Source organism: Beta vulgaris, chromosome 1 (assembly GCF_026745355.1).
Source record: "Beta vulgaris subsp. vulgaris cultivar EL10 chromosome 1, EL10.2, whole genome shotgun sequence".
Lineage (NCBI taxonomy): Eukaryota > Viridiplantae > Streptophyta > Magnoliopsida > Caryophyllales > Amaranthaceae > Beta > Beta vulgaris.
The window spans coordinates 7,152,788-7,180,532 of NC_079202.1; the positions used below are offsets into that span (position 1 = coordinate 7,152,788).

The 27,745-nt window shown below is 42.8% G+C and overlaps 1 protein-coding gene across 2 annotated transcripts in view; it reads right to left on the minus strand.

The window, feature by feature from the left end:
- The window catches only part of LOC104905136 (uncharacterized), a 39,188-nt gene extending 21,932 nt beyond the window's left edge, over window positions 1-17,256 (minus strand). Inside the window, exons 1-6 of one of the 2 annotated variants that reach the window (XM_010693586.4) lie at window positions 17,086-17,254; window positions 16,828-16,940; window positions 15,950-16,021; window positions 6,703-6,738; window positions 1,833-1,878; window positions 1,232-1,322 (exon numbers count right to left, since the gene is read on the minus strand). In XM_010693586.4, coding sequence (XP_010691888.2) covers window positions 1,232-1,322; window positions 1,833-1,878; window positions 6,703-6,738; window positions 15,950-16,021; window positions 16,828-16,940; window positions 17,086-17,194 — 467 coding nt within the window. In that variant the 5' untranslated portion in view covers window positions 17,195-17,254. Of the gene's footprint in view, window positions 1-1,231; window positions 1,323-1,832; window positions 1,879-6,702; window positions 6,739-15,949; window positions 16,022-16,827; window positions 16,941-17,085 lie in introns of both variants that reach the window. The other variant, XM_010693587.4, reaches the window with a different exon arrangement.
- Window positions 17,257-27,745: the final 10,489 nt, after the last annotated feature.

Below are 27,745 nucleotides of genomic sequence, written 5' to 3' on the forward strand. Positions count from 1 at the left end.
ATCTCTTGAGAGAATATGGTGTAGACAAACAAAAATCTCTCAAGCTTCCATTAGATGCTCATGTGAAACTAGAGCCTCAGAAAGGAACTCCCTTGTCCAATCCAGAGGCATAGAGGAGATTGGTAGGTCAATTGATATATATCTGACTTTAACAAACATAACATTTTCAGTTCATCTACTAAGGCAGTTTATGAAAGCACCTACTTTTATTCATATGCAGGCAACACAAAGAGCCCTAAGATACATTAAACAAGCACCTGAACAAGGTATTCTACTTACCAGCATTGTTGCAACAGCTAAACTCGCTGCATATTGTCACTCAGATTGGGCCTCTTGTCTATTTCCTAGACGATCAACTACATGCTACTGCATTCTTCTAGGCACATCTCCTATATCCTGGAAAAGTAAGAAACAAATTGTAGTACCCAGATCCTCAGAGGAAGCTGAGTCTAGGGCCATGGCTTTAACTACTTGTGAAGTCACCTGGCTGATCATGTCTTTGCTTAAGGAACTAGGTCTCAAAAAGATGAGCAATGCAACACTCAAACGTGATAGTCAGGCAACTCTGGCTATAGCTGCAAATCATGTATACCATGAGAGGACAAAACACATTAAAGTGGATTGCCATTTCATCCGAGAGAAAGTTAACGAAGGGATCATCCATCCATCTTATGTTCCTTCTCAGTTTCGACTTGCTTATGTTCTTACTAAGGGACTTAATGTTCAGCAACACAGAAGGCTTCTCAGCAAGATGGGTGTGAAGATTTCACCTCACTCACATCTTGAGAGGGAGTGTAAAGGAGTATAATGTGTATATATTTCAACTCCTTAATTCTACTAGCATGTGAGCTAACATTTGTCTTCTAGTGATAAGATCATCCTAGGGATTGTATGCAACCCTTTTTACCTCCTATATATAAAGGAGAGTTGTCCCTTGTAATACAACAAGAAACTTAATACAAAGTCAGGTGGAGCCGCCATTTGTGCTACCCAACCTTTACCAACATTCTCACTGATGATTGCTTAGCTGATTTCACTAACTCTCACGTTTATATTGTTTACATCTTGCAATTTTACAATCTAAAGTCTCCCCCTCTCAATTCTATTCTTGCAGTGTGTTCTAAGAAGCATGCTAGACAGAAAATTCATAAATTCGAATACAAAAAGATCGAAAATAGTTCAAGGAAGCTAAAAAATACATCTGCTATGTTCTAATTGATGGAGTACTTACCCCACCACTCTCCCTGTTACGTGATGATTCTCAAGCCATACTTGGTCATCAGCATATATTCCGTAACTGTCATCCAACGCATTATTATCACCTGTAAAAGCATGCTTACACAGTCACGCATGAAAGGTATTTTGTCCCATAAAGTATGCCATACGTTACACATTTAAATTACTTATTTTGGAATAGGCATTACTAAAAATTTATAAACAATGTACATATATCTTTATGAAAAAGTCGGTTTGAGGCTTATCTGGCCCTGTGCTGTTATAAAAAAAAAGTATAAACATTAAAACAAATCTAACGAAATCTTGTTAAACTATATTTTTGGAGTATGCGTTACGATCATTTTTCATGGCAAGAATAGGACAAACATTTAAATCAAAATAAAGAACAATAGAACATCAGAAAAAATGAAAAACACATGCTACTACCCTTTTGCTCGAGCCAATAAATAGAGCAACAGCAGATTAATACTGCTCCAGCTACTATCCCAAAGCAGTATTAACTGAAAAGCATCCTTAATGTCTTTTTCTAACTGTCAAACTAAATTTTAGCTCATAAATTCACTCTTAAGCATCAGGAAAAATTAGACAATTATTACCTTTAGTCATTAGATTGACTTCATTTGAATCATGCTGCCTATGGACCTGCATAATTGGTGGAGAGCATATAGATATGAAAACTTCAGGAAATTCGAGTGACATTATATCATATGATCATTTTAGTTCCATTAGTAAATTTAGACAGAAATACAACGTTACAATTGAATTATACTATTCATACGAACTTGTTTGTTATAGAGGGTTATTAGGGCAACTCATAATATTGTACTCCCTCCGTCCTATAATATAGTGTTTACTTTCATTTTGGGTGTTCTAAAATATTGTGCTTAATTACTTCATTTTTTATCAATTTGTTTGGATTAAATTATCTTCAAATTTTACACAATTTTTTTAAAATATTCCTACCTTTCTTTCATACACCATTTCAAGAAAAATTTATTGTCTTTTGTTTTTTTTTTGAAAGAAAAGGAAAATAAAGAAATAGTTTCAAGAGAAAAGGACTTTATTAATTTTGTTTTTAGAATCCTACCACTCCCTCCATTCTCCTTAATTCCCATCAAAAAAAGAGAAGTACTATATTCTTTGACAGGGGAGGGGGGAGGGGGGAGGGGGGAGTATCTTTGAGTTAAATTTTCAAAACTCAATGGCACACTTAGCTTGATAAAATAATAGTTCAATGGTATTTTCAAGCAAAGTAAAAAAAAAAGGGTTTTTCACATGGTACCCCTGTGAAATTTTTAAATGCATGGGATACCCCTATAGTTTTAAAAATGCACCGGTACCCACACTATTAAAATAAACTGCATGAAATATACCAAGACTAACAACGTCAAGTTTTCGTTAGTCATTAAAGTCAAATCAACCTAATTATTCTAATCGATCCCTAATTAACTAAATGAATACCAATTAAATCATAAAAAATCCTAATTAACTATATTGAAAAAAAAATCCAAAACCCTTCCCCCACTTGCACTACAGCCACCCTTCCCCTACCCCACCACTACTGTCACACGGAGAACCACCCCCTCGACCCACCACTACCGCCGCATTGCCTATGGAGAATCACTCCCACCGGGGAAAACGACGGAAATTCCCCCCCCCCCCCCACCCGCGAAAACCTCCCCCACCCCCTTAAAAACTACCCCCATTCCTTGAAATCTACCAGGCTCCCCTCAAAAAATTCCCCCACCCACAGAAAAACTAGAACGGTCTGGTTTTTTGATGGGTGGGGGAATTTTTTGAGGGGAGGGGGGATCTTTGTCTTCGTCGGCCAGGGTTATGGGATGGCTTTCACATGAGTGTGGTGGGAATGGGCGTGGCAAGCGGCGAAAAGTGATGGTGTGGCGGCACAGTGGGTCGAGCAAGTGTGGTGCAATAGACAGAGGAGTAGATAGAGAAAGAGAAGTGTGTGAAAGGGACATAGCTAAGGGAGAAGAATGAACGACAGGTGGCCACGTGGGTCATGGCAGCGGCAGCGGGAGCGTGGCCGTGGTGGTGCAACGGTGAAGCATGCAGCGGCAGAGGATGGAAAGAGATGGAGCACGAGAGGAGATAGAGGATGCAACGAAGAAGAGGGGGTGTGGTGGGTGGTGCAGTGGTGGGTGGTGGTGTGGGATAGATGGTTGAAAACGGGGGAGGGAAAGGGAAAATTTGGGTAAAAGAAAAAAAACGAGAAGAGATGAGATGAGATAAAGGAATTTACTCCCCAAATCCTAACAAAAACTTAACGTTGTTAGTCATTGAAGGCATTTCATACATTTTATTTAAATAGTAAGGATATCGGGTGCATTTTTCAAATTATAGGGGTACCTCGTTGAATTTTAATATTCCACGGGGGTACCAAGTGAAAAATCGTAAAAGAAATTTGTTAAGATGTATTGTGAGTAAAATCTTGTTGAAATTATAATAAAGATGAGAGAGGGGAAAATTAAATGACATATTTGTTTTCAATTCAATCAATAAAATGTTTACAAAAATCTTTAAATAGAGAAAAAAGAAGAAGTAATTCCTCCATTTTAATTTAGTTGTGACACTTTCTATTTTAGGAAGTTTCAATTTAGCTGTGACACCTTCATTTTGGGTAATAACTTTTCTCGATCTCTCTCTTATCACATGGGATTCTTTTATTTTCTTTTTGTATCTCTTTGGTCTCAAAAAATTGTCTAGTGATCCGTGATTTTAAAAGTGTGACAACTAAATTGAAACGCAGGAAGTACATAAAAAAACCCTAAAATTAAGGGTCATAGCCCACGATTCATGCTAGCACCACTAATATGATAATTGCTTTATTTAAGGAACTAACTAGTTGAGTCATACTACAAAAAAAAAAAAAAAAAAAAAAAAACTCGTACGAACCCAATGCACACTAATTAGTGGTCACCCAATAGAGTTATGTAGGTTGTAATGATTACAACTTCTACTATTTTGTCTTTCTCTCTCCTCATATTTCCTTGTCTTTCCTATTTCTCTCTCATAACTGCTTCATTGTCTCTCTCTTCAAGTTCTTACTCTATTTTTCAGTTTTCGTGATATAGTTGATTGTACAATTGAACTTGTTATAGAAAGATTAGGATTATATTGTTAGTTTCGATATAGTGTGTTTGTGTGTGGTATAGTGTGTTACTCTGTGCTATAGTATGTTTATTTATGATAGTGTTTCTTTGTGATACAATGTGTTTGTTTGTGACGTAATGTATTTCTTTCTTATATAGTGTATTTTTTTGTGATATAGTGTGTTTCAGTGTATTATAGTTGATTTTACAATTAAACTTGTTATAAAAGATTAGGATAATATTGTCAGTTTTGATATAGTGTGTTTGTATGTGGTATAGTGTGTTTCTCTATGCTATAGTGTTTTATTTTAGTAGGAGCTATAGTGTTTCTTTGTGTTAATAGTGTATTTGTTTGTGATATAGTGTATTTCTCTCTTACACATTGTATCTAAGGTTGTAATGAGACAATCATGTTCGTGAATTGTTCGAGCTCGGCTCAGTGAAAGCTCGGTCACTCGGGTCGCTAAGGCTCGGCTCGAGTTCGGGATCGGGTTTGGCTCAAGACCTGACAACACGAGCCACGAGCTATGTTAAGCTCGACTCGAAAAGCTCGCAAACAGCTCGAGTTATTTTTTTGTTAAAAAATATACAAAAAATAATATTACTCATTAGTAAAAAAAAAAAGGCAAAATATTAAAAAATTATATTTTTTTAAAAAAAGGATAAACACAACCAAAACACACCACTCTCTTGTGCTGTTCAACTTTCGACCAAATTCAAATCTATACTAATATATTAAAAGGCGTGCCTAAGCCAGAAACGGTGCCACGTGGCGCTCTCCCTAAGGGAGTTTTACTCCATGTAATCCACAACAATAAAAAAAAATTAGAAATTGCATAATGTAAGGTTTGATCCCGGGACCTCAAGAACATACACTAAAGTCTTAACCACTAGACCAAATAATATTTATTGTTATCATCTTAAATTATAATTTTAATAAATGAAAATTTTCCTTGCCCGGGGCATAACCCGGGCCTAATAACTAGTTCATTACTTTACAAACTGCATTTGTCAAAAACAAAAGCTCCCAAAACCCTAAGGGGGCGTTTGGTTCATATGATGGTATGGATTTGGAATCAGGAATGAAACCAAGGTGGTATGGGTTTGGAACTTGATACTTAATACCTTGTGTTTGGTTTCATTGAGGAATGAAAAATCTTCTTTTATTTGATACCTAGAGCCAAGGTATGAGTCATACCCACCTCCTTCCATGGGTTTCTAAACCTCATACCTTATGGGTTTGAGGTATGGGTTTAAAATTTAGAAATAAGTTAAACAAACACTAGGTATGGGTTTTGTTGATTTCAAACCCATACCTCATACCTAAAACTAGTGAACCAAACACCCCCTAAATTGTTCAAGCTACTCACATCTCACGTATCTCCCCTCACCGTCGCTGCTACCTCAGCTCGACACCGCTACAACGTCGCTGACCGCCGCTCGTCGCACCTCTCACTCGGAGTCTCGGACTGTTGGATCTCTCACCTCTCACTCACACCATCGCATCTCTCGCCTCTCACTCACACCGTGGCATCTCTCGGCTCTCACTCATCATCATCGCCAGCTGCTGGAACATCCATGGTCGGCGACCCACCACAGGTACGGTGTAGCAACTCTAACGCTGAGTAGCGTAGCATGAACAACAACATTAAGAATTCTCATTTGTAAGTTAGAAGTCTTTATCTTTTCTTCAACTTATTTTCGAGCATTTATTCGAGCATGAGCCTCGAGCCTAAAACGAGCCCGAGCCTAGCCTCACATTCCAAAACACGAGCACAAACTCATTTTTGAGGCTCGACGAGCCTCGAGCTCGAGTCAGACCTCATTTTCGAAACTCGAGCCTACCACTATTCGGGTTCGGTTCGGCTCATTCCCACCCTTAATTGCATTTGTTTGTGATATAGAGGGTTTTTGTATAATACTACATATGCTTTTTTTTATTTACTACATTGTTGTGCACAATTTTTTAAGGCATTATTTAACCCTTAATAAATTATAAAAATTTAATATTATGAATCTACACGTCAAGATGAATCTAACAAGATCACATATGACTATATTTTCACTTTTAAAATAATCAAATTAGTGGCTTCATTCCCAAAGCAATAATGTAGCAAATAAAAAAAAGGAAGGGAGTATAATAGTGTGTGTTCCGATTCACGTGCTTGAACCCAGTGTATACTAATTTTACTGTAAACCAAGTACACACAAGTCGAATTGGTCGTACCAATCTACTTTGACACTTAGTAATATTTTAGACAAATTAATCACTGGAAATTAGAAATCATACTTTGAAGCACTATTTCTAACAGTTCTTTGGAAACTTGGCTAGGAAGATGTTATGAGTATTTTATACCTTGATCACACGATGAACGATAGGGATGTCCTTTCCCTGAAATAACCAAAAGCTAATCAAAAATATATATTTTATATATAATTAATAAATAATTTAAAGAACCATAAGTAGCACACAGTCGTAAAACATGGCTATCACCTCGTTACCCCTAATGAAGGATCGTAACGTAATGTAAAGAAATCAAGTATGTAATTTATACAACAACAATCGTCTCATATTTGTACAATTAGGGAAAAGATTTGAGCTATTAAGATTGGTAGCTAATGAATGACGGTGAAATAAGTTCAGCTCAGTTCAGCTGTTTTTTGCCAAAGAGAACAGGCCCTTAATAGTAGTTAGAGAAAAGATTTGGTCTATTTGTAGGTTTACTTTCTCGAAACTTTTTCTTCAAAATGAGTGCCTTATGATGCAAATATACAAAATGTGGGATGTATCTATGCTAGCATTGCTAGGGACATAATCGACATCGACATGTGCCGCGTAGTTTTTTAGGTAGTTTTTGGGTAATTTTTAACTTTTGAAAAATTATTTTAGTGTTGGACGACATAATTTTTAGAGGTAATTTTTGGATAGCTTTTAGCTTTTGAGTAGTTTTTGTCAAAAACTAAGTTTATTAGCTTTTGTCAAAAGCTAATGTTAATTAGCTTTTGTCAAAAGCTAATGTTAATTAGCTTTTGTCAAAAGCTACTGTTAATTAGCTTTTGTCAAAAGCTAATGTTAATTAGCTTTTGTCAAAAGCTAATGTTAATTAGCTTTTGTCAAAAGCTACCATTTTTGCATATTATTTACACATTAATTTTGCCAACTATTTTTATCAAATACTTTTACTTTAGATAGCCAATTCCATAGCTAAAAGCTAATAAGTAATTTTACCATCAAAATCTCACAACTCACAGTTGAAACCTAAAAGCTTACCACCAACAACTATTTTTTATGAACAAGCCTAGCTAAGTTTGCTATTAATGTGGTCTAGGGAGAGATACAATGGTCATATTGGTCCATATTTATTCAATTTTAATAATATCATATCTATAAGCTATTCCTTTTTTTTTTTACAACGGGTTAATTTTGCATCAAGTAAAATTGGAAGTACATCATAACGGTGGTACAACTAGACATAAAACAAAGCAAATTAAAGTTAGAGGAGCTTCATTTGGTCATACATATTCTAAGAAACAAAAATAACTTATTACATATCCAGACCGACTTAAATTTAGCACGAACAATGGTAGCAGGAATTGGGGACAATGTCTTGCTGAAGAAGACACGATATGAAAGGAAACCTGTTGAGAGACGACACTCATACAATCTTCAGAAATAGATTGTCACAGTTCCCAAGGCCCTTAAACAGAAACGACTTCCTGGGATCTTACTAATTGAAGTATCAAAGAAGTTACGTCCTGTTTCTGCTAAGAAATTGAGGGTGATCATAAGTGTTGATGTGTGATGAGAAACTTGATGTGGGCCCCAAGAAGGTATGCCTGAGCTCCGTTATCCGTACACCGGAATCCTGCAAAAGGTAAGGTTAGCCTACCCCGGGGGTGGTCCCGGGATCACCCCTCCGACGCTCAATTCAGTAAATGATTGAGGTAGAGAGAGAAAGGGATCAATGTAGAGAGATATGCTCTGGGTTTGGCAACTTAAAGTTGCTTACCTTTGTCTGGTGAGACAACCCCTATTTATAGAGGAGAGGAGCCCCAATAAATTAGGGTATTTTGGTCACCTCCAGCTGGTGGAGGGATGGCTTCCCTAGATGTAGGGGCATTTTAGTAACTTTGGCATAGGTGGGCTGGTCCAAGAAATGGGCCCAAACAATTAGCCCCACGCCAAGTGATCGGAGTGGAAAACACAATTTTTAGTGCGGTTGATTGGCGGAATAAGTTGATTGCACTTTTGCCGATATTGAGCGGCACCCAATAATCTTCTGGCGCTAGGATTAACCAAGCACAGGGGTCTACGGCTCTACGGCCCAAGCAGCTATGTTGGCCGAGTGACTTCATGGGCCGAGCAGCTATGCTGGCTGACCAACTTCATGGGCCGAGCAGCTATGCTGGCCGAGCGACTTCACGGGCCGACCCGCTCTCTTGGCCGACCGGGTCCACTGGCCGACCGGGTAACATGATCGAGGCGAGGCCGAGCTTTGCTGGCCGAGCAGCTCCCTTGGCCGAGCCGGTCGAGGTCGACCTTTGCTGGCCGAGCAGCTCCCTTGGCCGAGCCGGTCGAAGTCGAGCTTGCTCCCTTGGCCGAGCCGGTCGAGGTCGAGCTTTGCTGGCCGAGCAGCTCCCTTGGCCGAGCCGGTCGAGGTCGAGCTTGCTCCCTTGGCCAAGCCGGTCGAGGTGGAGCTTGCTCCCTTGGCCGAGCCGGTCGAGGTCGAGCTTGCTCCCTTGGCCGACCGATTGCCTTGGTTGAGAGGGCCGACCCGGTGCCTTCGGGTGCCTTGATGAGTGATCGACCGGGTGCCCTTATTTTTCGTACCTTATCCGAGTAGGCCCTTGTGCTGGCCGACTCCTTGCGCCGAGCGGGTCTCCAATAAGCCGAGCGGGTCGGACGCCACTCGGATGAGGAGCTAATGAGCCCCATGCTGTCCGAGTGGGTGCCATGAAGTACTTAGCTTGAATTTGGCTAAGTATTTGAGAGCGACTCGTCCAAGGAGAGAGGGTCTCCTAGTGGCCGAGCGGGTCGGACGCTACTCGAATAAGGAGCTAATGAGCCCCATGTTGTCCGAGTAGGTGCCAATGAAGTACTTAGTTTGATTTGGCTAAGTATGAGAGCGACTCGTCAAAGGAGAGAGGTACTCCTAGTGGCCGAGCGACTCGATTTGTTTGCACTTTAGCTATTTTCGCTAAATAATAGGGTATTCCTGGCATAGCCGAGGAGGTACCGCGAGATACACGCTCGACTCGGAAGGCTGATGAGCCCCAAGTTTGGCCGAGGAGGTGCCTTCTCTCGCTAAGTCATCCAAGACTTAGGAGATCGACCCAACTAAGGAAGGGAAGGCCTCCTTGGGCTGAGTTGGGTGGACGCGGCTCGGATGAGGGGCTAATGAACCTCAAGCTTGTCCGAGCCGGTGCCGTCTCTCACTAAGTCAATCTGGGACTTAGGATATTGACCCAACCAAGGAAGGAGACCTCCTTGGGCTGAGTTGGGTGGACGCGGCTCGGATGAGGGGCCAATGAGCCCCATGCTTGTCCGAGCCGGTGACGTCTCTCGCTAAGTCAATCTAGGACTTGGGAGAGTGACCCAACCAAGGAAGGAGGCTTCCTTAGGCCGAGTTGGGTGGACGCGGCTCGGATGAGGGGCCAATGAGCCCCATGCTTGTCCGAGCCGGTGCCGTCTCTCGCTAGGTCAATCTGGGACTTAGGAGATTGACCCAACCAAGGAGAGAGACCTCCTTGGGCTGAGTTGGGTGGACGCGGCTCGGATGAGGGGCCAATGAGCCCCATGCTTGTCCGAGCCGGTGCCGATGAAATACTTAGCTTTGAATTTGGCTAAGTACGAGGCCGACTCGTCAAAGGAGAGGGGGTCTCCTAGTGGCCGAGCGACTCGATTTGTTTGCACTTAGCTATTTTCGCTAAGTGGTAGGGTACTCCTGGCATAGCTGAGGAGGTACCGCGAGATATACACTCGACTCGGGGGCTAATATGAGCCCCATGCTTCACCGAGGAAGTCTTGCGACGCTACTCGACTTGCGAGTAGGTCCAGTCGTTGATACTTAGCTATTTTTCGGCTAAGTTGGTTAGGACGCTCCTCTTATGACTGAGGAGGTGCCAATTAACGAGCTTCCCGACCCGGGATGGCTTTGCTAGCTCCATGGGTCTTCTAACGCTACTCAGATCCCGAGTAGGTTCAATTGTTGATACTTAGCCATTTTTCGACTAAGTTAGTTAGGACGCTCCTCTTATGACTGAGGAGGTGCCAGTGATGGAGCTTTTCGACTCGGGAGGGCTACTGAGCTCCATGCTCCCGAGGAGGTTACGACGCTACTCCGATTCCGAGTAGGTCCAATTGCTGATACTTAGCCGTTTTTCGACTAAGTTAGTGGGACGCTCCTTATCTGACTGAGGAGGTGCCCATGATGGAGATTCTCGACTCGGGGAAGCCGGGGAGATCCATGCTTCCCGAGGAGGTCTTCTTACGCTACTCAGATCTCGAGTTGGTCCAATTGTTGATACTTAGCCGTTTTTCGACTAAGTTAGTAAGGACGCTCCTCTTATGACTGAGGAGGTGCCAGTGATGGAGCTTTTCGACTCGAGAGGGCTACTGAGCTCCATGCTCCCGAGGAGGTTACGACACTACTCCGATTCCCAGTAGGTCCAATTGCTGATACTTAGCCGTTTTTCGACTAAGTTAGTGGGACGCTCCTTATCTGACTGAGGAGGTGCCCATGATGGAGATTCTCGACTCGGGGAAGCCAGGGAGATCCATGCTTCCCGAGGAGGTCTTCTGACGCTACTCAGATCTCGAGTAGGTTCAATTGTTGATACTTAGCCGTTTTTTCGGCCAAGTTAGTCGGGGGAGGCTTCTCCATATTTGAGTGTCATTGGAGAAGTTTTTTATTCAGGAAGATGACGAACATCATCGCACCTCCATCAAGTGTATCCATTTGACCAGCTGAGGCGTTCAAGCAATTAGCCCCACGCTGGATGATCGGATAGGGTAGCATCATTCTTTCCCAAGGCGATCGTCCAGCGGAAACCAAGAGAGATCTATGTTCCTGGGGTACCTTGCTAGGCCTGAGAGGGGGGGTGAGAAGCCCCAGTGAGAGTTAGGAAGCAACGCCCTCGAACTTTTGCGAAGTATAAGCTGCCGAGCAGCTCCCTTGGCCGAGATTGTGCCTCGCTTCAAGATATGCTCAATACAGGATGGCCGACTGGGTCCCTGTCCGAGCAGGTATCAGTGAATTACTTAGCCTAAATTTGGCTTAAGTATAAGGGCAGCTCGACGAATGAGAGAGGGTCTCCTATCAGCTGAGCGGGTCGGATGCCACTCGGATAAGGGACTAATGAGCCACATGTCGTCCGAGTGGGCGCCAATTAAAGTACTTAGCTTGAATGAGTATGCCGCTAAGTATGAGTGACTCAGCAAAGGAGAAGGGGTCTCCTAGTGACCGAGCGGGTCCAGATATGGAGGATATGGGTCGATTTGAGCTTCGCCATTTTGACGTCATGAATGTTCCGGTATGCTGTACTTAGCCATTTTTGGCAATGTTAGTGAGATTTTTCCCTCTTGACTGAGGAGGTGTCATGGCGAAATTCTAGCCTTTTGAGCCTCCTTTTGCTCACCTTTATTGACTTGATAGTCTTAGTTTTGCTGGACTGATCTGGGTGATGCAAGGCTTTTGATAGTGTGGCTTTGAAGCTGAGATAAATTTCTCATAAGTTGAGCAGGCATCTAAGGCCGAGTAGATGCCTCGGCTGAGCAAGCACCCAAGGATGAGTGGGTACATCAAAGGAGTAGGTACCGTTGATGAGTTGGTGCCTTTGATGGTGAATAGGCACATCTGGCTGAGTACATTCTTTTCGTCGAGGGGGCACCCAAGGATGAGTGGGTACCTTAAATGAGTAGACCTCGCTGATGAGTCGATGTTTTTGATGAATAGGCCCCTCTGGCTGAACTACCTCATAAACTCGAGGGTGCCACTTCTTATTCTGGAGAGGTTTTACGATTCTGAGTCACCATACCCCTCGTTCAGATCAGTCTTCATGGGTTGTGTTCTTCAATACAACCTCTTCCGAGTGATAATAGGTTTTTCCCTTTGAGGGTTGACACGGTCCTTCCCTCTATTTAGGCCCTAGCCGGTTAGGCTGACCATCTCAGGAAGGACAAATGATCTCCTCACGACGAGTGGAGACCATACACATCCGACTTTGCTGGAGAGTTTGTTGAAGATGAGATGCAATCAAGGTGACGTTTGTTGAAGTTATGGGCATTGGGTCAGCTACTCATATCTGACCTGATGTTGCGGGATGACCGACTCCGTAGTGGATTCTCCATTGGGGTGGAATCCTCATCATTCGGACAGAGGGATAGCACCATAGGTGCATCTGGGATGTTTGAGCTCTCCAGGAACGGTTGGCTTGGGAGCATGTCTTCATGGTTGGGGCCATTGCTGAGCAGCAATGAGGTGAGTTTTGCTGAGTAGCAACAAGCTGAATCTTGTTGAGTGGTGGCGAAGTAACTTCTTGAACTTTCCCCACAAACGGCGCCAAACTGTTTCTGCTAAGAAATTGAGGGTGATCATAAGTGTTGATGTGTGCTGAGAAACTTGATGTGGGCCCCAAGAAGGTACGCCTGAGCTCCGTTATCCGTACATCGGAATCCTGCAAAAGGTAAGGTTAGCCTACCCCGGGGTGGTCCCGAGATCTCCCCTCCGACGATCAAGTCAGTAAATGATTGAGGTAGAGAGAGAAAGGGATCAATGTAGAGAGAGATGCTCTGGGTTTGGCAACTTAGAGTTGCTTACCTTTGTCTGGTGAGACAACCCCTATTTATAGAGGAGAGGAGCCCAATAAATGAGGGTATTTTGGTCACCTCCAGCTGGTGGAGGGATGGCTTCCCTAGATGTAGGGGCATTTTAGTAACTTTGCCATAGGTGGGCTGGTCCAAGAAATGGGCCCAAACACGTCCATTGGTAACTTTTGACCCTGGTTCGAGGGTAAACAGAGTTTAGTCTCACGATACTGAAACTCTGAAAGGGTGGAGGTCGAAACTTGCCCCAAATTAAATTGGGGGGCCTCCCACAAGATGTATTTTTTGAGTGTGATGACTTTGAAAGTCATCACATTAACTTGTGGTAAATTGAAATAATATAACTCACCTAAACTACGGATCTGAAGACCTCACCACAACATCTCTAATTTAAAAGATTGAACCATAACAGGATTAAAGAAGCCACCACCTCTCATTTTACCCAATACTTGAACCCCTACAAATTCATAACTGGATCTGAATAAACCTAAGCTAAAGCTTAAACTAAGAGCATAAACAAGACAAACAATACAATCTCATAACATAATACCACGCCGATATCAACGTCGTGTAACCTTCAGAAACTGCAAGAAAGACTTCACTACAAGCCAGACGAACCAATAACTAACACTAGTACGGAACGGGGAAGGGAACACTAAACTCTGAGTCTCACACTAGAGCAGGGGAATGGGAAGGGGGAGCTTATAACTTACGACTACAAGTACTAACAAGGGATCGAGAAAGGGAAAGCTACAACCTAAAACTTCAAGCACCACTTACTGAGGGACTGGGAGGGGAACTAACTCTAACGACTATGAATAACTAAAGACTAGGGAGGGGACTCGATGGCACGCAGTGATGAAATTACCGGCCAAAACTTCAAATTTGAGGTAGGCGACGCGATAGCAGGGGGAAGGTAAAGCCTAAACCTATACTGTGAAACACTGACCAGGGACCACAATGGGAGAGGGGAAGCCTAGACTTAGCTTAAAATTAAAGACCACGAAATAGGGGAGGGGGAGGAGGAAGCCCAAAACTAAAACCAGGCAACAAAGTCGCCTACTACCTCAAACTAGGGGAAGACAGACGAAACACTAGGGGAAGGGGAAAACTAAGTGATGCTGGTGGTGTGACGCTACTGGAGGCCGACGTAAGTCCACTAGAGCGAGCCTGCCGCAGGAAGGAAACACCTATCCCAAAGAACGAAGTATGAACCCGACTAGAAAAATCGCGTAGAGAAAGGAAAAAATGATAAACTGAAGAGGAACTCGCTGGAAACCTACGCGGAGTTCCTATGATTAGAGGTGAGAGGCGCTTTGTATTTAGAGAGAAGGCAGAGAAAGTTTGGCGAAATAGCTTTTCCCCCTCTTAGAAGTTGGACAATAGTTTTATCTATAAGTTATTCTATACAGAAGTATATCGTTATTATTGGATAATATCATCCATAGAGCATATAACTCATTGACCCCTATATAAGGGACATATGCTACAAGAGCGTTAAAATCCACAACCTTGTGTTGGTACTTTTTTTTTTGACAATTCAAAGTTGGTACTTGAAAGAATGGAGACAGGATCTCACATAGTACATCAATCATGTTCATTTACTATTTAGAAAACTACTTAGTCAAATTAATTCCTTGTTCTTCAACATCCATCACAATTCACAAGATACTAAATAAACTTAAGAGATGACACAATTTTTACTTACTTCAAACAACTTACTAAATGACTATTATATACTATCCGAACCCACGATAATCATATTCAGTTATACTATTAAATCACAATTATATTTAAGAAAATATTGTGTATTGCAAAGAGTTAAAGACTAATTGTTTTGTCAAAAGAAAGACTAGTTGTCAAAGCAGTATAAAGGATGAATAAATAAACATTATTGATGATCATTTAGTTGATATAAGACTGCAAAAGACGAAAGAATCAAAGTTTGCCTAGTGGTGGTAAGGTCCTCCTTCCACTCCTCTAACAAAAGGTTCAATTCTCACTCCTTGTAAAAAGAATCCTCAATTTCTCCCCCTTTTTATAAATGAACTAGTATATGGGCCCGAGCGTTGCCCCGGGTTGGTATTGTTTTCCGAACTTGATATTGCATTTTTTTTTAATTCCATTAAAATTTATTAAGGAAAACTCAACATTTAAAAAGTACAAATATAATAATGTGGACACTTAAAGCATGATTAAAAGTTAGTTGAGATGGTAATTGTGTCAGGTATAATAACAAGAGTCCATGGGTTCAAATCTTGTTGCAAGCTTATCCTTTTAATATATTTGTATAGATTACCCTTAGCTTTTTAAAATAATTAAAATAAATAAAAAGACGTATAATACAAATTAAGTACATAATTAAAATATTTTACTTTCCATCAAATGGAGGTCCTTACTTGCATTATGTAGAGGATTAAACAAGCAATTTATTCTTTAAGGTCTTGTTTTGTTCAACTTATTTTAACTTACTTAAAATCTTAAAAGATAAGATAAAATCACATAAGATAAGATAAGATAAAATCAAATAAGTTAAGATAAGATGTTCTCTTCAACTCATCTTCACTTATTTCAGAAAAAAAAAAATAAGATAAGATAAAATCAGATAAGATAAGTTCAAATGAGATAAGCTAAGATAATACAAAATAAGTTGAATCAAACGTACCCTAAATATAAATTTGGCAATTGTTAAATCAAACGACTATATAAGCACTTATGTGCAACGTGAAAGTTGAGACCCACAAGTCTAATGTCTAATATATCATCACAAAGAACAAACCTCAATCTTGAAAACAATAATCTCTCCCGAATTGATAGGACGGTTCTTGTTGTGAAGGAACAGTACATCGCCCTACACAAACATCATAGTTGGTAATTACTCCGTGAAATATAAATTTAAACCTACTCTGTCTAATTTATATTCCCCAATCCCATTCTTGTTGATCCTAAACTCCTACTCCTTCGATTTCAAAATATAAGGCACACACAATGTTTGAGGTCGAACTTTGACTGTTAATTACTCTCAATTTATCTTGATTAAAAAATAATGTTATTATAGTATTTTTCAAGACGAATCTAAGAGTATAATATTTATAATTTTTATTTATCATATTATGAGAGATATTTGTAGTCAAAGCAAATTTTCGTAAAATGTGAATGTCTTGTATTTTGAAACAAAATGAGTAATAATCTACTTATCAAATAACCTTTTTTATTAATTACTTTTTTCTCTAATTTTTGCTAATAATTGAGCCTCGCACACTCTACTTGTGAAAAATTGGGATGGAGGCAATTCTAGGTAGAGAAACTCCTTACCTCCGACAATTAAAGTCCAAAACAAACACTAACATGAAGTACAATAATATAAATCTTGTATTGGTGCCAACAATTGTATTTTGATGGGATACAAATTTTATCACTCTTTATATTTTGAGTAAATGAGCGACTCATTAATATAGACCTAATTTCATTTTAAGTCTTCATATGATTCTAAAAGACTTTACCAATTAAGTTAGTTATCATACACAATTTTACGACTCTTGTAGTGCTAAAGATAGTTTAAAGCTACAAATATTTTTATAAAAATACAATCTCATAATTGTGGGACAAAAATTCAAAGAAAATTCAACATAATCAAAATAAAAAATAATAGCGCACCCTTCGAATTCCAGGTTCCATGCTACCGGTAAGAACAACCACCACAGGAGCTTCGGTTCCGGTTACCAGAACAAGCAATTGCCATATTATAAAGGCCGTTGACAGCACTAAACCTACGATACAGAAATTATTTAAAAAAAAAAAAAACAATGGAAACAAAAACTTTATATTGGAAAAAACTGAAAAAGTTACCAATAAAACACGTTGACATAACAACAAGCGAAAATCAAAAGAAAAATAAAATTTGAAGTAACATACCTAAGCTGATTAACTGCGTGGATGCACTTCTAATCTGAATTGAGCGGAGTGATTGTTTTGCATAATTCCACATCTTTAATTTGTTATTTGTGTTCTCTTTCTCTAACATTAAGTTATTTCAATGGGATTATAGAGGAAGCCTATTTTGAATGATGGATGCGCGGCTTTGTAATACTATCACTTATTGAATGTTGTATCCTATGTGGCACTCCTTGATTGGCTATGTGACGCTCTTGAACGACTTGATTTCTTTGTCCGTTTTTTGGCAACTAAATAAAAGTCAAAGAGTAGTGTACTACCGGAAAGTATTCTCTCATTTCGATATTGTACAATTTGTCACATACATGGCATTTTGGTAATTTTATTAGCAACTTGATACAATATAATGTCGGAAAAATTGATATAATCAGTCCCAACTTTGGATGTTTTGACAAAAACAGTCCCAACTTTCGTTTTGTATTGTTCAGTCTCAATTTTGGAGGTTATTTTACAATGATAGTCGCATTAGGTTTCTAACATGCTGTATCAGGTAAACATTACTAATTTTTGTTCTTTTTTTTTTATCCCTCTGTTTTCCTCCCTCCTTCCCTCCTTCCTTTAGTGCTCCCTCCTCCTCCCCTTCTGGCCTTCCACCCCGCTACCCGCTACCCGCTCCCCTAACTGTCACCACTTCCCCGCCACCAAATCACTCTAACTCAGTTTTCACGCACTCCCCCACATTCACTCCCCATCAAATCACCTTCATAGTAAAACACGCCCTCACTCGTTACTCCACTCTCCACTTGTTGAAATGCATTCTCTCTCTTTAATTCAAAGCTTCCATCTTTTACCTCCCCTTTTTTACAATTTTTGTACAGTAACTCAGTGATTGAAATTTGCTGTAAACCATATTATTTACTTGCTACTTTTGGAAACAAGCTCAGACAGTTCAACTGAATTCAGGTCTCCCCTGCATTGATAAAACCAAGATGTCGGCTTGACCGCCTTCTCCTGCGATTTCTTGCTGAAATTGCATAGGGTATGTGTGAAGCTTTTTTTCCTCTCCTACTTGGCATCCAAAAATAGGGAAAAAAAGGAATGAAAACAATTTTTCTAACTTTGTCTTTCTAAAAAGCACAAGTATATAGTTAAACAAAAAAAAGTATTATTTTTTATTAGGTAAAAAAAAGATCCTATTTGATCAAAATTTACTTTATAGATCAACCAATCTAGCTTAACCAATCTTCCTTTTGATAATAGAGGAAAAGGAAGGAAAAAAAAAAAAAGAATGTGTATAACAATTGATATCCCTCACTTGCAAAATCATTTAATTGACTCATTAGTAAGCCAATAACCAAGATGTTTAGCGTTTACACTTTACTTTGAACAACCCGTACTCTGAATTTATTAACACCTAACATAGTATTTCATCTATTTTAAAAAAAAAAAAAAAATCTATAGTCTTTTAATGTATCCACTTGAGATCCTACTGCTTTAATGGAGTAATCATATATGGTTGAAATAATATGGGACGTTATAGATGGTGAGTTGTTTTATCGTCACTAGCGGTAATAAGAGAACCTCGAGGCTTGTTATCCAAGAACTTGTTTAGAAACACTGTAATAAAAAGGAACATAGGAGTTTGTCGCTAGGTATTTGACCAAATAGGATCGTTCAGTTCCTATAGAACCTATCACTAAAATACCTCTAGAGGGGGATAGGCTAAGCGGAGCGAAAAGGGTTTTCCATGAGATGGGAAATGAAAACTATTAGCCTCACCATAAGTGATTGTCTGATAATGAGCAAGGAATACTCGTCTTTCTGCTAAACAAGATGTATTGAACTCATAATTCATTATATACTTTTCATGAATGTCAACTAAATATCATAAGTAAATTGCTCCCGATTGTTCAATCAAAATTCTGAATGATGGAATTTTTTTAATTGATTTTAGATTGTGACCCTTAATTTTGTATGAAGTAACTTTTGTGAACTTGTTTTTTAAAAGAGTGTGTCTTGAGTGTAACATATTTCACCATACTTATTGTGTAACATGCATAATGACATAAATTCCAACAGGAATGATATGGGACTATACAAATAATACTCATTTGCTAAATGTTGCCCTGTTTTTTAATTTCCTACTAACACCCTGTCTTTTTTTATAAAAATACAAGGGTCTTTCCTTCTCTTTCTCCTTCATTCCCCATTCCCTCACTCATTTCCTTTCCATCCCCCCCTCCATTCTTCCTCACCTCTTCCATTCCCTCTCATCTTTCACTCTCTCTCTCATTACTTCCATTTCCTCCACTAAAGGAATACGAGATTTTAAAAAATTCGACAAGTTCACATTTTCCAACGGCTTCTAGTTTTTTTTTCACCATCTCGTTATATTACGGGGAAATTCTAATGTAATTAAAAAAATTCGAATAAAACTAGTAGAATGTCTTAGACATGGCGCTCCGAAATATTTAGCACAGGGGTCTCGCAGACCGGTCAGCGAGTCGGGGTCCAGGTGCGAAACGCCCTACTTTGGGAGTTCGGCTTACGATACATGGGGTTTAGTGTAATCATTTTTTGTTTCAATCTCAATTTTGGCTGATTTTATTTAGCTTTATTTGAACATCTCAGAGTAGAGTAATATTTATTAGAAATTGACTTGAAAATACCGAAAAAGTACCTAATTGCCTATTTTAGGCGCCCAATGATATGATTACTAAACCAAGAAGTCTAATAATCAAGTTATTAATATGAATCTTGAAGAAAAGACTCCAAGAACTCGAATTAACAAGCATAAAAGTCGAACAAGGGATATGAATTTATTCAAGATCAATCCTGAAACTTGAATAAAGACTCTAAACACTCTTAAAAACACTCCTGAATTTAAGATGTTTAACACTAAGTATTCAACACTCCTGAAGAATAATTAATGGTTTCAATTGTAAGCAAAAAGCACACAATCAAGAATGAGTTTAAACACACAAAATCTCTAAGTATTATTGAAAGAAAACGTCCCCTTTATATAGGGTACAACTCAGGCTAATCCAACTATGAAAACTTATCCTAATTCTACTAGGAAAACTTAAACTTATCCTACTCCTAATTATTAAAACACACGCCTAAAAGATAACATGTACAAGTCACATGTTTATCTTGTAAAACATAAAACATAAACATAGCAATCCTTATTTTACTAGGATTCTATGTAGCAAGCAAGGAGTAATCCTAACAAAACTAGGACACCTCTCCACGCCATCATCCAAGTCCCATGTTAGCACACAAGCCAAGACTTGGTTCTTGTTCTTGATTTGGAACCCTAAAGTGTCCATGGTCAAGTCAATAGGCTCATGGTTAACAAGTGCCTTTGCATCCATATCATTCTCCCTCTCCGCAAAAGAATTTGCCCTCAAATTCTCATCATCATAGTAAGGAGATAGATCACCTACATTGAAAGTAGCACTTACATTCCCATACTCATCTGGTAAATCTATTTTGTAAGCACTATCTCCAATGACTCCAATAACCTCAAATGGTCCATCAGCTCGAGGCATAAGCTTGTTCTTCCTTTTGCTAGGAAACCTTTCCTTCCTCAAATGTATCTGTTTCTATCTAGAAATTAAGGTTAATAGTCTGTGCTGAGCAAGTCCTTAGGTCTGAGCAGAGCTGGTTATCAGTTCACCGGAAACCTGCAAAACACAGAAAAACTACCCCGGGGGTTGTTCTGGGATCGCCCCTCCGACGCTCAAGTCAGTTGATGATTGAGGTAGAGAGAGAGTCTAGAGTGAGAAACTCAAGTTAGTTAGTGAGAATTCAATACCTTTGCATTGAAGTGACAAGAGGTATTTATAGTGGTGAGAATTCCTAGAAAGTGGTGTGCTGGATAAGACAGCTCACTTAGGGATTGATGATACCTTTTCAAGGGTGATTCCTGTGGGACCCATGGATCCCTAAATATTGGCCAGCCATGCTGTAGCTTGGTGGGACCCACGGAGTTAAGGTGGCGGTGACACATGGCGTGAGACTCTTGGAGGGATTTAATGGGCCCAAACATTTAGCCCCACGCCAGGAAGGGGCAGAAGGGCCGTCCGACCGGGTGAAGCCCCTTGGTGGCGTAGATTTCTCCTCACGATCAGATGACCGACCTCCATTGGAGAAGATTAGAGGGACACCAGGTCTGGCAGGCGCCGACCAGGTCCGTGATTTCAGCGCGGCTAACATAGTGGACCGACCAGGTGTTTCAGTAGGTACCGGGTCGGCATAATGGGTCCCCCTTGGAACCTGGTCGGGAAATCGAAAAGGGGAACCAAGTCGGACCATTGTGGCCAGACGCCTTCAATTTCAAAGTTCATATGAAGGGGAAACCAGCTCGGATGACGGACTAAGCCCCAACTTGACCGACCAGGGTCCTTGAAGGGCAGACCAGCTCGGCTGAGGGGCTAAAGAGCCCCTTGACTGACCGACCGGTTCTTTGAAGAGGGGACCAGGTCGCCTGAGGGGCTAAGGAGCCCCTTGACTGACCGACCAGGTCTTTGAAGAGGGTACCAGGTCGGCTGAGGGCTAAGGAACCCCTTGACTGACCGACCAGGTCATTGAAGAGGAGACCAAGTCGGCTGAGGGGCTGAGGAGCCCCTTGACTGACCGACCAGGTCTTTGAAGAGGGTACCAGGTCGGCTGAGGGCTAAGGAGCCCCTTGACTGACCGACCAGGTCGTTGAAGAGGAGACCAGGTCGGCTGAGGGGCTGGGGAGCCCCATGACTGGCCGACCAGGTTCCGGGTGGTTGATGCGGCTCGGACAGGGGCTAACAAGCCCTGGAGAGGCTGACCAGATGCCCCCTAGCACTTAGTGAATTTTGGCTAAGTGAAGGGAGTTTGCAGAGACCTGGTCGGACAATGGGTGAGGTAGCCCCATGTGACCGACCGGGTTCTAGGTGGACGGGCGCAGCTCGGACAGGGGCTAATGAGCCCTAGAGAGGCCGACTAGGTGCCCCCTAGCACTTAGTGAATTTTGGCTAAGTGAAGGGAGTTTGCAGAGACCTGGTCGGACAATGGGTGAGGTAGCCCCATGTGACCGACCGGGTTCTAGGTGGACGGGCGCAGCTCGGACAGGGGCTAATGAGCCTTGGAGAGGCCGACCAGGTGCCCCCTAGCACTTAGTGAATTTTGGCTAAGTGAAGGGAGTTTGCAGAGACCTGGTCGGACAATGGGTGAGGTAGCCCATGTGACCGACCGGGTTCTAGGTGGACGGGCGCAGCTCGGACAGGGGCTATTGAGCCCTGGAGAGGCCGACCAGGTGTTCCCTAGTACTTAGTTGAATTGGCTAAGTAAAGGGAATCTAGACTGTCATCTTGGCGAGTCTACTTTTATGGCCGAGCGGGTGATGTTGAGCTGGAAATCAGCGATATGCCCCATGGCTTCTCTTAGCTGGGTGGTTGAGCTAGAAGCTTTCCAAAAAATGCGACGATTCATCTTCCATGGACTGCTTTTTGGAAGGGAAATGGTGCCATCTGGAAGCATTTAATAGGCCCATGAAAGGGCGCCCCCCGAGGCATGCCTATATATATGTACGGAGAGGAGAGAGAAATCATTTGTGCATCCTTTACAAGTTTTTCTCTTTCTCTCTCTAAAAGCTCTCCCTTCTCTCTAACTTCTCAGCAGATCTTCCGATTTTCATCGTCCGACCAGGTACGCTCTTGTTTTAGCTTTCCTTTTTTGCTTTCTTTTTAATAATCCTCGGCCGACTCCCTTGTCCATACAATAATGGGAGAATCGTCCGAGTCGGTGACACCTCCGACCTCACCTCCCTACAATCGGTCCGAGGAGGTGAGGGGGATGGGAATACCACTGGTGTCAACCCTAATAAGTTGCTCCGACCCCTCGACCGTTCCCGACGCGGTTCTGCTCCCAAGCCCCTCATCGTCAATAGAGGAAGAGGCCGAGGGCGCTGTTCCCTTCCCCTGGGAAGTGTCCCTGGCCTTTTCTTCCAAAGCCAGTTACTTAGACAAATATATTGCTGATGGTGTAGTGAGGGTGACCATGTCGGATGGCGAAGAAGAAGCGTCTACTTCCGGCCGACCGGAGTTTCCGGCCCTGGATCCGAAGGGGGGTCCTGGATCTAAGTTTCCTCTGCTATCGTTGATGAAGGCCTTTATTGAAGATCCAAGGGGGCAAGCGGCGAGGTTTCAAATAAGAGCCCCTTACATGCTGGTCCGACCGGAGGCCTTCCATACAGTTTTGACTCCCCCTCCAGGTTGTACCGCGGTCTATTACAAATCCATGGAGATGGGACTTCGGTTTCCTTTGACCCCCTTTGTGAAGGAGCTTTTGAATGCCTACAACTTGACGATAAGTCAAATTTCCCCGAACTCATGGGGGGAATCATAGCGGTTCAGACTCTTTGCGCCATGCTGAGCGTCCAGCCCACCATCACTCTGTGGCGCAACATGTTTAAGTTAGTCGAGATGATGGCAGGGGATAACGGTCCGGGTTGGTGGTACTTCCAAGCCCGACCGGGATATAAGGTGGTGCTCGACCTCCCTTCATCTCAGAAAGGATTCAGGAGGGAATTTGCCTTTGTCTATTTTGGAGGTGATTGGGGGATCCCAACCGTCCGACCGGATGTTGAGCCGAACCATGAGTTGAATTTCCGGGTCCCCAAGATGTCCGAGGAGGAGGCAGTTGCAGCCATTTACATGCAAACTGAAGCCCAGATTGTCCAAGAGGGGGAAGTTTATGTGGCTAGCAATTGGCTACCGAGTTGCCGTCTATTCAAAAATGAGCACCTGCTGTCGGCTGTCGGGCTGAGTCGGACATTCCCCAGGGGTAATCGGCCGAGGGGGTTACTTTACTTGCTTTGCTCTCTTTTTACATCTTTTAACTTGGTTTTTCTTTGCAGCTTGCTCCCTAACATATCTTTTAGAGTCCGACCCCGATATGGCCGAGAAGCTTAACTATGCTGTAATGAGAGCAGCTCAGCTCAAGGCCGAGCTGAAAGCCAAGAAAATCGGCATTCCTAAAAACCCCAAGGTAGGTTTCTGCTTTTGCCCGAATGTCGCTTCTCTTTGCTTCGACCTGACCTTGATTGTTTGCAGGATCCTTCGAAGCCTAAGGCTTCCAAGAAGAGGAAGGAGAGAGATCCTGAAAAGGTGGCCAGGACAGAAAAGGCGCTGGCCAAAGCTCAGGCCGAAAAGACCAAAAAGGCCAAGTCGGTAGAGGTGAACAGTCCTCGGCCGGATGAGCGGGCAGACAGGTCCGAGAGGACTCACATTTCTGTTCATTCAGAGGATTTTTGCCCTGTGAAGAGTCCTCAGTACACGCCGTCCACCCCTTGCGGCCCCCATGATGATCCGGAGGAACTTAGCCTCGCCTTGGCCAAGCCCTTCGCCGAGTTGGATGTCCACGGGCTTGACACCCGTTGGACCAATGCTGTTGAATGCCTCTATAGCACTCCGGACCGGGAGTACATCGCAGCCACCAGCAGCCCGGAAAAGACGAATGATATGTTCCGTAGCTGGGTTGAGGTGAGCTTCATCCTTCTTGCTTAATTTTGTTGATTTAATTAAGTATGCTGACTACTCTTTATTTCAGTTCTCCGCTCGGCTGGTCAACGTGGCCAGGAATAAAGTTCACCTGGCTTATACGGTGTCAACTTTGGAGGCTAAGGGTAAGAAGCACTGGGATGATCTTCATACCGCCAAGGAGGGCCAAAGAATAGCCGACGCCAAGTTGGCCAATGCTGAACGCTGCATTGCTCGCGATCAGCAGGATTTCCAGGCCGAGCGGGACCAGTGGGCTCTGGCCAAGGAGAAGCTCATAAAGGAGAGAGAGGAGGCCGTGATCGCCAAGCTGGCTGCCGAAGTGCAGACTGCGGAGGCGCAGAAGAAGGTCGCTGAGCTGATGGCTCAGCTTGCTGAGCTGGAGAAGGCTCCCAAGTCCGAGGGGGAGTGGTTTGTGGGCTGGAAGGAGACCAAGGCCTGCGAGGACTTTGTTAACGAGGTTGGCTCGACCGCCCAGAAAATGGGGGTGGACGACGCCCTCAAGCGAATGAAGGCTGCCTTGGCCAGATCACACCCTTCTCTCCCTTGGTCCGAGGTGATGGGAAGCTATGACGCCCTTCTGAAGGAAGAGGATCGAGCCCTCCTCTCCGAGCTGCACATCGCTCTTTCTGAAGACGGTGATGATGGTGATGATGATGATGAGGCGGAGGAAGTTGCGGAGGCCGCCGAGGATCGGGACCAAGGGGTGGCTAGGTCCGAGGAGCACAATGGGAGCACCAACGATCAGACCGACCCCCCTGCTGCTTAGGCTTTTTATGCTGTATTTATTTTGTTCACTTAGCCTTGGTAGTACCAGGCTTTTAGGATGTAATTTTTTCAACTTCAATGAAATTTTTTCTTTCTATTTTGTCCGAGCACCTTTTATGTTTGTCGATTGCAATTCGCTTCTGTTCCCAAGTATTGTTTCCCGAACTGGTTAAGTTTTGCCTGGTAGTGTTGGTCGGATTGAACTCAGTTAAACAATTTAACTTAGTTTAAAATGGATGAAATACAACATTGAAACCGACTGGTTGAGCTTGATAAAATTGAAACTGACTGGTTAAGTCTATTTATAACGCGAACATGACTGGTTAAGTCTTTTTATAACTTGAGAATGACTGGTTAAGTCTTTACATGTATGACCTGAACTGGTCCGAGCGATTACATGCCATACTTGGCCAGTACATCATCTATGCCCCAATTGAAATTGACAAACATTATACATAGTATTTCTTGAGATTGTCCAAGTTCCATGGTCGAGCAAGTGGGATGCCTTCAGGGTTCTAGAGCTAGAATGTGCCAGGTTTGATTACCTTGGTGACTTTGTAAGGACCATCCCAGTTAGCCCCCAACTTGCCTTTGAGATGTGAGAGCCCTGTTGCTTCAACCTTCCTGACCACCCAATCTCCGGGCTGTATTGGCCTTGCTTTAACTCGACGATTGAATTGCCGAGTTACCCTCTGCTTGTAGCGGATCGACCTTAGCAAGGCATTGCCTCTTGTTTCTGGTAGTAGGTCGAGGTTGACAGGCTTTTCTTCTTCGTTTTGCTCAAAGTCGTAGAAGGTGATCCGAGGTGACGGGATGCCGACCTCTACTGGTAGGACTGCTTCACTACCATATACCAACCCGGAAGGGGAATGCCCAGTTGCTTCCTTAGTAGTCGTCCGAGCAGACCAGAGTACTCCAGGTAGATCGTCGACCCAAGCCCCCTTTGTTGCGTCGAGGGACTTTTTGATCCATTTGAGCACTATCTTGTTAGCTTCTTCAGCTTGACCATTTGTTTGCGGTCGGGACACGGCGGAGAACCTGGTCTGTATTCCAAAACGAGTACAATACTCCCGAGTTGGTCCGCTGTTGAATTGCCGACCATTGTCCGAGACCAGAGCTCGAGGTACTCCAAACCTTGTGATTATGTTTCTCCAGATGAAGGCTTGGACTTGCTTGTCAGTGATGGAGGCGAGGGGCTCGGCCTCCGTCCACTTGGTGAAGAACTATTAAAAACTTGCGATGACCTGATGCTGGGGGAAAGGGGCCAAGTAGATCCATGCCCCATTTGTCGAATGGCAGAACTGCTTGAATTGAAATGAGAGGGGTGGCTGGGGCTCTGGGGATATCTGAATGGATCTGGCAAGATGGGCATTTCTTCACCAATTCTTGTGCATCTGCCTTGAGGGTAGGCCAGTAGTATCCAGCCCTTAGAGCTTTTCCAGCTATGGTTCTCCCCCCTTGATGACTGCCACACGCCCCTTGGTGTATTTCCCTTAGGATGTAATTTCCTTTTTCGGGAGTTACACACTTCAGAAGTGGGTGCGTGTATGATTTCTTGTAGAGCTGCTCATCGTGCCATAGGAACCAACCTGCTCGGTGCTTTATCCTTTCGGCTTCCTTGGCCTCTGCTGGGAGGATTCCGTCCCTTAAATACCCGACCACTTCATCCATCCAAGTAGATGTTCGGTCTAAGATCATCTGTTCTCTGGCATTTATGCTGGGCTGGCGAAGTACCTCCCACATGATGGTCAGAGGAGCTGACCCCTCTGCCGAGCTAGCCATGCGAGCCAGAGCATCGGCTTGTTGATTTTCCGACCTGGGTATGTGGCTGATATGGAAATGGGAGAGCTTTTTGATGAACTCTTGTGCTTTGGCCAGGTACATTCTCATTGTTCCTCCTTAGCCTCGTACTCTCCTGAGACCTGACCCACTATAAGCTGGGAGTCTGATCGGGCCTCAATAGCTGTAGCTCCCGCTAAAATGCAAAGCTGAAGTCCTAGGATGAGAGCTTCATATTCTGCTTCATTGTTTGACCCCAGGAATTCGAACTTGATTGCATACTCCATTTTCTCTCCGACCGGGGTTTGAGCACTAGCCCCGCTCCACACCCGACTTGGTGGAGAACCATCCATATAGTTCCCACTCTTTCACTCTGACCGGGCCGAGTTGTGCATTCAGTTATAAAATCAGCCAAGCTTAAGCTTTATGGCCTTCTAGGTTCATATTCTAAACCGAAATCAGCCAACTGGTCGCCAGTTCTGTCATCCGACTGGAGTGGTTCCTGCTTTCTATACTTGCGAAGGGGTTGTCCGTGAGGACTTTGATCTGGTGAGCCTGAAGTAGGTTTCAGCTTTCTACTAGCCATGACGAGGGCGAAGACC